This window comes from Elephantulus edwardii, unplaced genomic scaffold (genome assembly GCF_000299155.1).
Source record: "Elephantulus edwardii isolate Elephantulus edwardi_28Jun2011 unplaced genomic scaffold, EleEdw1.0 scaffold00041, whole genome shotgun sequence".
Classification (NCBI taxonomy): Eukaryota; Metazoa; Chordata; class Mammalia; order Macroscelidea; family Macroscelididae; genus Elephantulus; species Elephantulus edwardii.
Genome location: NW_006399791.1, coordinates 4,625,562 through 4,638,741, shown reverse-complemented (window position 1 = coordinate 4,638,741; position 13,180 = coordinate 4,625,562). Strand labels below are relative to the sequence as shown.

Below are 13,180 nucleotides of genomic sequence, written 5' to 3'. Positions count from 1 at the left end.
CTACTTATTTTCTGCTTGCTTTTGTAATTTCTCCAAGATTTCTTCTGGAGTTGTGGAGGCCAAAATCTTCACTAGTTTTTCACGAGACTTCCCACCCTAGAGGAAAAGGGAAAAGCATGTTAGGACAGCCTCATGCACACCTCACATCGTCAGAGACGCTGATGTCAGCTGCCACCAGTCCAGCAGCGTCCTCAGGAAATCTGTACATGTGGCCTGGGGCTTTTCTGACAGCTTAGTCTTCACTTTATTCTGCCACTCTGGTCTAACTAGACTCTCACATGCCACCTTACTGCAGTTTTTATTATTCTCTAGGGTTTTTAACTCTATATGTAAATTTTAATAACAAAATAGGTTTTTAAAAATTTTTAAATGAATATGAAATCCAGATTTAAAGATGTTCTACTTAAATTTTTTTGTTCAAATTAAAACATTAAAATAAATTTAAATTACCAAAATACATATAAACTTCTATCTAAGAAATCCAGAAAAAAAATTGCTATTCTGTTTGCTATGAGTTGCCTACAAGTTGACAGCATTTAACAACAACACAGAGAGAGATCAGCCTAGTGGACAGAAAGTGATGCTACCAAGCCAAAGGTGAGTGACTTTAATCCATGGCCCTCAGGCCTGTTTTTAATTGTTTTTGGTCAAACATTCTTCTAGGTTGTATAGCACTGGTGTATCCACTTGCCATACAGAGGTAACTCATGGAAGCTGAACACCGTGACACTGATGTGTCAGATGCGATAATGGTTACCCATGGTGGACAGTGTTTAGTGAAGCTCCCTGATTAAAACAAGCTTGGAAGCAGGAGTGGCATCCACTTCCATAATAGCTTGCCTCCGGAAACCCTATGAACCTGGAGAAAGGATGAAAGTCACACAAGTGTTGAGGACTTTCGTTCATAGGGTTGCTATGAGTTGCCTACGACTCGAAGGCACTTAACAACAACATTCTCTGTATTGACACGTATTTCTGAAAACTTCAAAAGAAACCACACAACACATATCTAAGTGCTGTGATTCCACTGCCACTTGAGACAAATTTTTAAAGGACAGTTTTGAAATATATTCTTTACAGAAGTGAAGATTTGGGTTGTTGTGTGCCTATGCATTGAGATCTACACATAGCTGACCCTCCAGGGGGTTTTCAGAGTGAGTAAATTACACAGACTGAGACTGTCTCGTCTTCTCCAGAACAGCTGGTGGATTTCAGGGCAGCTAGTGGATTTGAACTGTATACCTTTGGAATTGCAGTGCAGATTCTTACCACTCGGCCACCAGAGCTCCTTGAAAATTTGGGTAGAGATTTAATATATATATGGATAAATTTTCACAGGGAGCGGAGGTGAGAATGCCCACTCTCTTAAAAGCTGGCTTCTAAGCACTTACAGAGACTCAGGAATGACTTTGCCCAGGATGGGACTGTGGAGGGATGGGTCCTGATCAGGTGATTAGAGGGGGAGCCTAACAATCGACGGCTCTGAACACCAGTTAGAACCTAGAGGGGCTACACAGTATAGACCCGAAAGCCAGGACAACTTTACAGAACATCAACCTGGCTGGCCCCACTCCTGCAGATTCTACCCCAGTGAGTCTAGGGCATGCTGAGGGCGCTACTTCAGGAAGCACTCCAGGGGATCCTGATGCCCACCTGGGCACAGTAATGACTCACACAAGCCTTCCGTTTTCCTAATGAGCCCCTCGTAATAAGTACGGACAAGTGAGGACCAGCAATTCTCATGGAGTGGCTCGTGGTGACGGCCAGAGAGCCATTTTATTTGTGTGGGAATGACTTGATGGAAAAAGTACACAAGATTAATCTCACACAGAAAAATAAAGAAATGCATTCAGAAAGAAGAAAATGGCAACTCAGGAAAAGAAAGGCGTGTAGGCAGCCTGCATAAGGCAGCAGGTACGAGGGAGGCTAACCAGGAAGAATCCACAGGTTTTAGTGATATGTAAACACAGAGCTCTGGTGGCCTAGTGTTAAGAAGCTGCTCTGCAATCCCAAAGGCACACAGTTCGAATCTACCAATTGCTCTGTGGGAGGATGGGCAATCTCCTCCCGTGTGATTTACAGTCTCTGAAAACCCACTAGAGGGTCGGCTATGTGTTGGTTGTGATTCAACAGTACACAACTACAAACACACTAAGCTTTTCAATTATTCAGGTAAAAACCTCCTATTTTATAAATATGATTAGTGTGTAATAACCAAAGTTGTTTTATTTTAAAAAAGAGAGAGAAGTCTACCTTATCCAAAACCACATCACTCTTCCTGAGTTCTAAGACCTTGGACAGGTATCGGCAGAGCTCGGCGTTGGCTTCACCTTCTGAAGGAGGTGCTGCGATGGCTACATTTACAGCCTCTGTTGTCAAATCTGAAATAAAAAGTGTGGACTTGATCCTTAGCAAGATCTTTTTCTTCATAAAGTGAGAATATTTTACAGAAGAGGTTTTTTGGTTGCCTAACGCAAAGTAGATTTCCAATTATAACTACTGAATGAGTAACAAATAATTTCATCATACTTAAGGGACCATAAACATAAAAATGCCTTTACTTTAAAAAGGATCCAGAAAACAAACCCGACATTTATCCTGCTCTGCTGATCACTCCATGGCACCTACCAACAAGTGCAGACACACTTGGCCCCACACAGTTTAGTAATGAAAACTTTCACGGGCTGCATCCTGTTTGTAGCAACAGGAAACCTGAACTTTGAGGGAAGAGCTGACAGGAACACCCCAGGCAGGTGTCGGGGAGCAGGGCGGTGCCCAGCAGTCACTGGGGAAGCCTGTGAAACAGGCAGCTCACTGCAGTGCACACAGGACGTTTCTTGATCAGGATGAGGAGAGGCCAGACTACAGCTCTTGTGAAATGTAACTTTTGTTGTTGTTATGTTTCTCATCTTCTTATGTAATGCATATTTAATGCTTTAAAATGTAATAAAAAGTTGCATAGCACTTACTAGTCATTAATTTTAAGGACAAGTAAATATGTTTTAAAAGCTTTATCAACATATATATGCTTATCACAATGAGTTTATAAAGATTATACCATTAATAAAGGGGCACTGGTGGCCTAGTGGTATGTATGTTTTGCTGCCAAACCAAAAGGCATGTGGTTCGAGTCAGTCCACTACTTTGCAGAGCAAAGTTCGACAATCTACTCCTCTGTAATTTTCAGCCTCTGAAAACCCACTGGAGTGTTAGCTATGAGTTGGTTTTGACTCTCTGGCAATAAGTTTTAATACCATTAATTCTGCCATTTTAAAATAAGGAAACTGGAATTTAGAGGTAATGTGGACAAAATCATCAAGTTAGGGTGTGATTAAAAAGTAAATCTGGAAAACTGGAACTTAAATTGTTAAATCCTTTGACAAAGAACAATGCCTGGGACGTCCTGCCTCCTCTCAATACAACCTTCAGAAGAGTGACCTATAGGGAGTGCTCCACTCTTATTTCTAACAAGAGGCCTTTATTCAAAGGAGTTTGCAAGTGTGCTTGAGAATCCTTTCTTGGAGCCACTCAGCTGTTTCCATAGTTAACCCTACCTGTGTGAAGACCACCACAGAATCCAAAAGCATGAGTGACTGGATTAGCTTTCTTCTGCATTCACCAATTCTAGCAAGCAATTTTCCTCATCCTTGAATTCAAAGATTGTCTTATGATCAATGCAAAGGTGTTCAGTTGTTAACAATTCCCACTAAGTTGATTAGATGCTTGGTCCCTACGTGAGAACCAAAGTGTACTTCATGGGGCCTTTCCAGGCTGAGACCTTTTGGAAACCTTTTCCTTATCAATAGTTTCTTCTTCTGAGACACTTCTGAGTGGGTTCAAACCGCCATCTTTTTCTTACCAGTTACAAGCACAAAGCTGCATCATGTGGGGACTCCATCTAGTCATTAGTATCGTTGGTTTTGTGGGTTGTTGTTTTTTTCCCCCACTCTTAGGTTAGGGAGCTCTGGTGGCCTACTGCCAAGCCAAAGGCAAGTGGTTCGAATCTACTAACTGTTCCACAGAAGAAAGGCACTCTGCTCCAATTCCATTTCCAGCCTCTGGAAATCCATGGAAGGGTCAGTTATGATTCACTTCTGACTGGATAGCATACAACAAGAACAAAAACAGTGGTATTTAGAAGTGAGGATGGCAAGACTCGGGTGTTTTGGACCTGTCATCAGAAAGGATTGTGTTCTGGAGAAGGATATCGCGTTAAGTGGAAGGTCAGCAAAGAGAGGAAGATGCTCTAGGCAAGGAGACTGATCAATACATGAGTAGCACCTACAGGCTGAGCGGTGGCTGTGAGGCCCACGAGGCCCACAGTGTTCTGTTCTGTTGTACACATGGTTACTATGAGTTGGAACTGTTTCAAGGGCATCTGATAACAATCCTACATTGACAGCATCTTGGATTTGATAAAACACAGTATTCCTAAAGCTAACAGTGTCCATTGCACTTGGCCCAGTGTTTTCATCTAAGAAACTAATTAAAACCCATGATCAGGCTTTTCCCTCCATTTTGGAGGACTGAGCCCGGTTACTTACATGTACTGTCCTCATCTCCTCAACCTAAGGAGCCCCATCTCTTTAACTGTGAAGTGGAAGGCACTCTGGTGACACAGTTACTTTGGGGAACTAGGGTTTCCTACCATGAGGACTTAGGACGACTGGTTGGTGCTGAACAGAGCTCAAGTTAATATATCAAACGGTTTTGAGAACTCCTCAAGACAAAAGCGGAAGTTGATATATCAACATAAAGATGTACTCCAAAGGCCGTGGCAAAGGCGTTAAAACGGGAATGGTGTCACCTGCGGGGGCCACCCAGCGTGGTGGCATCCATGTTGTTGCCATTTACCAATGTAACGGTCCCACTCATGACTATGTAGTTATGACAAAGAGGGAATACCTCATCAATGTGGCTAAGATGCAAGATGTCAAGAGGTTGATTAATTTCACATTTAATGATGCTGTAGTTAAGGCAGTCATTGATCACTGGCCTTTAAAAATGATTTATGAACAGAAGAGACCCAAAGTTTGCATAGACTGTAAAGGAAGTAGAGTCATGTTCTCTGAGGAATGTTCATTCATATTGACAAGCAAGTTGAAAATGTTTTCTGAAGGCTTTTTAGGAGGAGGGACAGAAAATACAGTAGTGAATGTCCCACGCTTTTTAAGGGCTATACAGAGTCAGACTCTCCAGAATACAGGGGACATATCTGACTTTAATACCTTGAGAGCCATTTATGATTCATTCCACTGTGGAAGCCATGGCCAAAGGTGTACACAAGACCATTAGCTTTCAAAAAGAGAAGCACTTAATGATGTTCCACATGACTGGTAGTAGCTTTGATGGCTCTGTCCTAAACATCCAGAATGCTGTCTTTGATATAAAAGTCCCACATGAAGACCTCCAAATGGGGGCACAAAATGTGGGCAACAATGGCAGTGCTCCAGTGGTAAAGTTCAACTTTAAGCAAAAGTCCTATGAAATCTTTAAGAGGAGAAGAGTGCGCTGCTTTCACAACGATATCTTGGAGTGTGCAAAATACTTCTTGAGCTTCTATGCTTATTCCAGCCTTAGAATTGATTTACTCTCTAAGGATGTGGCTTTATACAGTGCCTTTGCCCAATCCTTCTTTGAGACAATGACTAGTGATTTCTTAAGTGGTATCATGAAGCTAGTAGAGAAAACTCTGATATATGCCAACTTTGGCATGCGTGAGATTTGTGACGTTACACGAGGGACTGAATACATAATTGGCCCTAAAGTCTGGAAGGCACTGAGAGATTTTTTAGATGGAAATGTGCTCGATAAGACGCTTGACTCTAATGAGGTAATACTATTTAGAGGGACTGTAAATGCCATTTTTACCATTACACAAAAAGTGGAAAATGGGAAAACTATCTATCTTGCTCTGTTCATTGACATGTCAGAGGGGGGTTATGACTCCCATCATCAAGACAACACTTGGTAGAATGAATCAATTCCAGTTATTTACTGGGTATTTAGCCTATGAGGCATGTGTCTCACTGCAAACAAAGAGAAGTAACACAGTTTTAACTGCAAGTAACAACAGTCCAGTGAATACCTGCAGAGACCTTGTTAACCGTGACACCTCCCAAATGGAATTAGCTGTCAGCTCAGACAACTCAAACATACCCACCACCAGGGGTAGAACAGATGATGAGGACCTGGTGGTGGAAAATACAGAACAATCTAGAAGGGATACAGAGACTAGAAGCACTGAGGAATCTTCCCTCTCGGGTGCCAGTGTAGCAGTAGCTGGCCATAATCTGGGAGAGGAGATGAAGGTCAGTGTGATAGAGGAGGTGTCAATCCAGCTCAAGAAGAGTATCAGGACTTTGTAAGATGGCTCAAGAGTAGACAGATGGTGAAAGAAGATGCACTTGAGCAAGCAGAATTTGGGGAGTAGTCTTCACAGAGAAGCTCCCATAGCTTAGAACAGCCTCGATTTAGTATTGATTTAAGTAGTCACTCTTAGATCATTTTCCTCATTTCTATACCTTGTATCCTGTTTCTATTTCATTTTTTTAGTCTTTGTAGTATCAGCATGTATTAAGAATGACTCAGAACATAAATTATAGAGGTTCATTTAGTACCTGTGATGTTTATTTAGTACTTGTGAGTTTATGAACTTGAGCACACGAACACCTGATGCTATGTATGAAGAAGATACATGTGAGACGAGAAGAAGCATTTAAAAAGCCTTAAAATCCTTTCTGTGTCCAAATTGCCATTTGAGATTTTATATCTTCTCATTCTATGTTGTTGAACAAAAGTAGTCTGGTTTTTGTTTACGCACTGATTTTTCATCTGTATATGTAAACTCATCTCTTTGTTTAATATCGGTAAAAGATACTGTTGTAAGGGTAATTTATCAATGATTCTTGTAGAATGTGTGATTGGCAGACAATACTTGTTAGTGTTCAAACAAAAAAAAAAACCCATGATGATTATTTTCACCTAGAAAATTATGATTAAAGAGGGTATGGCTAACAAACGGCCAAGTTAACACGGCTATTACACAAAATAGGCTCAGAATCCAGTTCTTGAGCCTTCTTTTCAAACTATGTATAAGAAAAGTTTGGAATGCTTTTCCAGGAAGTTTTCCAGGTAAAAAGAGACATCCAAGATAGCTCAGATCAACAGGTTGCAAACTTTTTCTCCCTCAGAATCCCATTACCCAGGAATTTCAGTGTTTAAGAGAAATGCAGTTACTCTGGAGCCATGTCTGACTGGCTTCCGCTGGCCCACTGGTGAGATCCTCAGCTGGCCCAGGGCGTCAGAGGAGACACGGAAACCCTCTCAGTCCAACTTTCCATTTGGCAGATGAAGATGCTAGGCCCAGAAATATTTTGTGTTGTACTAATTGAAAACAAAGGCATTCTGCTAGCTTAGTCCATACAGTGTTATGTTGCTAACCTCTCTGATGGCTGGAATCCACCAACAACTCAGCAGGAGAATGATGGGCAATCTCCTTCCATCTGATCCACAGCCCAGAAAGCCAAAGAAGGCTCAGCTGTGGGGCTGTTCCAACTTGACGACAGTGAGAGTTTAAAACAAGGTCACCCAGAAACTGATGATCTGGGGTCTCAAAGCTCAGCTTTTCTTCTCTTCTTAACAGCAGTAAGAATCACTGGTAGTTAAAGTGCTTGGTGGATAACCAAAAGGTCAGGGGTTTGAACCCACCAGCCACTCTGCAAAAGGAAGACCCAACAGTATTTCTATAAAGATGTACAGTCTTGGAAACCCTTTAGAGCACTTCTACTCTGCTGCTGGGTTGCTACGAGTTAGAACCTCTTTTCAGTAGTGAGTTTGTGTTTCTTAGGTCAATAATCATTAACTGAAACCAAACTGCCTCTTCCTTTCTCTAACACCTCCAGTTTGGGAATAGGATAAATGGAAAGGAACCTAGCATACATATTGCTATGTATGTTCCTTCTAAAATACCACATCTTAAAATACAGGCTTTCACAGGAAATGTTTTAAATATAGCATAACTCACGTTTAGACACTGGTTTTCCATCTTTGTTTCATTAGGATCTAGAAGAAGCTTCTAACTGCAGGTGTAGAAATACATTCGACTCTCACAGGTAAGTGCTCAGTTAACCAAGATAAAGGGAGGAACCAAGCAGGACCCCCTTCCCCATGTCCAGATGTACCTGTTATGGCGTTTTGTTTGGAGCCAGGCTTGGCGTGGATGGCTATGGTGACACAACCTTTAGAATCCACTGCCACAGGACCCAGGGAAGGAAGTGGTCTCTCTGGTTCCTTGTTCTGGCTTTTACCCTAAAATGATAACAACCACACTACAACCTTACGGATCCCAAAGTATTTCCCACACTTTTAATTGGATCCTTCCACTACTCCCTTTTACCTCTGGCCAGGGCAGACTATGCTAGCTGGCAGGGTTGCCGACAGTCAGAATCACCTTGATGGAAGCTGATCTGGCTTCTAGTTTTACCATTTTTTTCTGTCCTCCTTCAAGGTTCAAAGCAACTTTCTCATGTAGCCTTCCCATTAACTCCCCAAAGTGCTTCTTCCTGTCCTGGAAGACCTGATCCTAGCTTCCACATCTTATTCTGGTTCCTACCAACTGCGTTGCACTTCCAATTCTTCAAGTACAGGGAGGGATTATTTAATAGTTGTCTTTTTTTTTTAATGCAGCGGGAGCTAATCAATGCTTGTCTATAACTAAAGTTGAAGAGGGCATGTGTGTGTTCCAAGCTAAAGTCCAACAGTGACTGATATTTAAATGCCTACTATGTGTCTTTGAGCTGTGATGCTGGAGAAGAGTGTTGAATATACCATGGACTGCTAGGAGAACAAACAGGTTTGTCCTGGAGAGGGAGGGTGAAGCCGGGCTGCTCCTTGGCATCAAGGATTCTGAAGCTTCATCTGACATACTTTGGGCATGTTGCAAGGAGGGACCGGTTCTTGGAGAGGGACATCATGTTTGGGAGAGTGGAAGGGCTGGTGCAGGAGAGGAAGACGCTCAATGGGACGGGTCGATTCTGTGATTGGGGTGGTGGGAGTGGCGCAGGATAGGGCAGGGTTTAGGGCTCTTGTACACAGGATCGCTATGAGTTGCAAGTGATTCGATGGCACACAACAACTATGTGTCAGGCTGGTAACCAAGAGATCTGAGTTGGGATTTATCAAGCACTTCAAGGAAGAGAGATGGGGTCTCTACAAAGATTTGCAACTTCTGAAATCCTACTGAGGGGGCTGAGTTGGAATGGACTTGAGGGCAGTGGGTTTGGCTTTTTTGGGGTTTACGTGCAAGAAGTTGTGCTAGAGACTTATTCTTTTAACAGCTACTGAGAAGCACTGGGGCAGTCTGGTAAGTAACGTGTGAGTAAAGATGAATAAAGATAGTGTTCTTGCTCTAAGGGAGCTTGGGCTGCAGTCGAATTGCATGTGGGCCTTCTGGTAAAGAGAGGGCACCCAGCAGTGGGACCCTGGGGAAGCTGCCAGGAGGCAATGCTCGAGTTGATTCTTAGGCAGAGTGTAGTCATGCCAAAGTGGGGGGAGGCAAGCTGCAGTGGATCTTGACAGAAGTGAACCTAAGGCGACACCCAGAGAAGATGCTGCTGGAACACGGGTGCTAACTGGGGAGTGTGGGAGATGGGGCCGGGGAAGTCAGTAGACACGGCTCTGTAAGACCCTCAAGTACCTCCTGGCCAAGGAGCTCGGACTTCACCCTAAGACCTATCTGACGCTCAGAGGCTTGGGCGACGCTGCCTGCTCCGGCGGGGATGAGGCAGCAGGAATTGTATGTATGGAGATTAAAGGCGTCTGTCCTGGGCCCTGGAATGGAGTGACGGTAAACTCTATGATGCTTCCCCCACATCTGCCCGGAGCACCCCGCCCAGCGCGGGACCCCCTTTTCCTACCCTAGTGCTCCGCAGCGAGCATCCTTGTGGCCCACCCTCTAGCTGCCACCGGACTTGTCACTAGCCTTGTTCATCGCACCAGCCTTCTTAGGCATCTCGACACCAAAAGGGAGCCAAGCAGAAGTCCGAGCGCCGAAAGACACACCGAGTTGTTTCACCCGTCTGCCAATACTCAGCATCCCGAGTGGGAGGGTGCAAGTAAGCAAGGAACGGAACCGGAAGAGACTTCTGCGCCTGCGCCGGCGGGCTAGACCAACCACAGCATCCAGAGCCTCTGCTGCGCCCTAGAGCGACACCTCCTGGCGGGCAGGAGCGAACCTCCTAGTCACCGCGGAATCCCTGTGAAAGGCTTCCTTTTCCTACTGCATGAGCCCGGACCAAAGAAGAAAACAGGGGCTCATGTCTTACATCGTGAAATCCCCTCGGGCTAGTGGGGAGTTGAATCACTTCTAGCTTTGTTTTCAGTGTTACCTGCAGATCTGTGAGCTCTGATTTAGGTCGAACATACAAGCTGAAAGCTGGCTCAAACCAGCTCCGTTGTGCTTAAGTCCATTACAGTAGTTCATCTGAGGGTCCCGCTCTTTCTTACACACACTCATTTGAATTCGTATGTTCCGAACAGCCCCCCAGGTCGACCCTCCAGGGGGTTTTCAGGGAAGGAGACTGCCCACCTTCCTACGTTTGGGCATGTGGGTTGGCAGTCAACTCCTTACTCACTTGGCCTCAATTTCAAAGACTAGTCCCTCTTAACACAAATCCAAAGTATGCGAGATGAAATCTCACACTTGCCTCTAATACTAGAATGTCTATTTGTGTTCTATTGACTATACAAAGATGTTTGACTGTGGATCATATATTATGGCTCACATTGAGAAGAATGGGAATCTCAGAACAACTAATAGTGCTAATACACAATCTATACCTAGGCCAAGAAGCTGGGTTTTGGGTTTTTTTTGGTTAACAAATAATCCTTTATTGAAATATTTTCATCTGTAGTTCCTTAGCTAGCTGGGCATTCCACAGCACCACTGTTGATGTCTTCTATGATGTCATGGGGGTGATGGCCATCAACATTGCAGCTCACAGATTGGGCAGTTCCCAGGATCTCTTTAATAGTTCCAGAGAGTTCTCTGGCTAAAGACCGGTGTCGCATCTGCCGGGCAATGCCAACAATCTCATCAAAAGTGGTATTTCCACTGTGTTTAATATTTTTCTGCTTCTTTCTATCTCTGGGTGGTTCCTTTAGGGCTTTGATGATCAGGGCAGAGGCAGAAGGCACCACTTCAACCTGGGCCTGTCTGTTCTGAATGGTCAGTTTCACTGTAATCCTTAGTCCCTTCCAGTCACCGGTGGCCTTGGCAATGTCATCACCAACCTTTTTTGGAGACAGACCCAGGGGGCCGATCTTGGGGGCCAGAGCGGAAGTGGCACCGACTTCCCCACCGGTACACCTCAGGTACACGACTTTAATCTCGTTGGGGTCGAACTTGGGCGGCATGGCGGAGGCGGCTGGTGTCGGATGAACCCGGATGCGGGACGACCGAAGAAAGTTGCACCGAGGCCTCCTCCGAACCGAAAGCAGAAGCTGTTTTGAGGACAGAGGAAGGGAACACTGCATGGCTTAAAATCAGGAAGGGTGTGCCTCAGGGTTGTATGCTTTCTCCAGAACTATTCAATCTGTATGCTGTGAAAATTGTTTGCAAAGCCTGAGTCAATGAAGAATGTGGCATCAGGACTGGACGAAGACTTACTAAAAACCTGCATTATGCAGATGATACAACCTTACTTGCTGAAAGAGAAAAGGATATTAAACCCTTGCTAGTCAAGGACTACAGCCTGTGGTATGGATTACACCTCAACATTGAGAAAACAAAGGTCCTCACCATAGGATCAACAGTCAACATAATGATAAATGGAGAAAGGATTAAAGCTGTCAATTATTTCCTTGATTCAACACTCCTGGCACCAGCAGTAAAGAAATCAAGAGACGTATTGCACTGGGAAAGTCTGAGACATCTCCAATGTACTGAAAGCAATGTTATCAGTTTGAAGACTAAGGTGCACTTGATTCAGGCCATAATAATCTCAGTCACCTGCTACACCTCAGAGGGCTGGACAATGAGTAAGGACGACAGAATAATTATTGATGCCTTTGAGATGTGGTGCAGGGGAATGGTACTGAGTGGACAGAAAGAATGGACAGGTCTTGGAAAAAGTGCTGCTAGAGTGCTCCTTGGAGGCAAAGATGGCAAAGCCTCATCTTTTACACTTTGGACATGTGGTTAGGTGAGGCTGGTTCCTTGGAAAGGGACATTATGCTTGGAAAGATGGAGGGTCAGCTAAGGACAGAAAGAACACCAATGGGAGGGATTCACATGGTGGCTTCGGCAATGGGTGTGTGAGAGATGCGGGTGGCAGAGGACAGGGCACGGTTCAGTAGGCTATTCAAATGGTCGCTGAGCTAATGGCACCTAACAACAATGCCCCTGGTTGCATTTCTTCCAAGATAGGTTTTTTGTTTTTTGGTTGTCCATGGCATATTCAATCCTCTTTGCTAATGCAATTCCAAGGCAACATTTTTTCACCTTCCTTATTGGTTGTCCAACTTCTATAGGCACATGGAAAGAAAACTCCAAGCCAACCAAATAAAAAACACCCCAAAACATAATTGGATGAAGTACACTTTGCTCTTTAAAGTAACATCCTAGTTCTTTGGCACATAAAGAGGTCCGTCACAGCAGATATGTACAATGGACTAAGTTTTATTTATAAATTGACTGCTGCAACCACAGATATGGATTGTGGAACCACGTGAAGTGCAATACCTGACTTTAGTATTTTCTTATTCATGATGTCCAGTTGTGAAGATTTCCTCTCAACTTCAACAATTAATGTTGAAATAGAATTCATATTAAAGGCTGTTTATCATCTTCAGTTAAGTGCTTTAAGTTCTTCACTTCCATTAAGCCTAACACACGTTATAAATCTTCCTCCAATCTGGATGTTGCATTCTTCTTCACAAAGTCCAGCTTCTCAAATTGCGTACTTAGTATCCAAACTGAGTAAGTATGGAGAAAAGATACAACTCTGATACACATTCCTGATTTTAAACAATCCAGTACCCCTTTCTTCTTTACAAAGGACAGCTCAGTCTATGTACAGATTTGGCAAGAACACAAGTGTTGTGAGATTTCTATTCTCAATATTACCCATGGTTTATGCCACACAGCTGAATGAATTTTCATTGACAATAAAACACAAGT

At 43.7% G+C, this 13,180-nt stretch overlaps 1 protein-coding gene across 1 annotated transcript; it reads right to left on the bottom strand.

The window, feature by feature from the left end:
• LOC102867670 (UPF0235 protein C15orf40-like) lies at positions 1-10,041 on the bottom strand. The gene is made up of 4 exons (XM_006885204.1): positions 9,983-10,041; positions 8,184-8,310; positions 2,254-2,381; positions 1-96 (listed from the first exon to the last, which is right to left on the bottom strand). The coding sequence occupies exons 1-4, from the start codon at positions 10,010-10,012 to the stop codon at positions 1-3; spliced, it is 381 nt and encodes a 126-aa protein (XP_006885266.1). The 5' UTR covers positions 10,013-10,041.
• Positions 10,042-13,180: the final 3,139 nt, after the last annotated feature.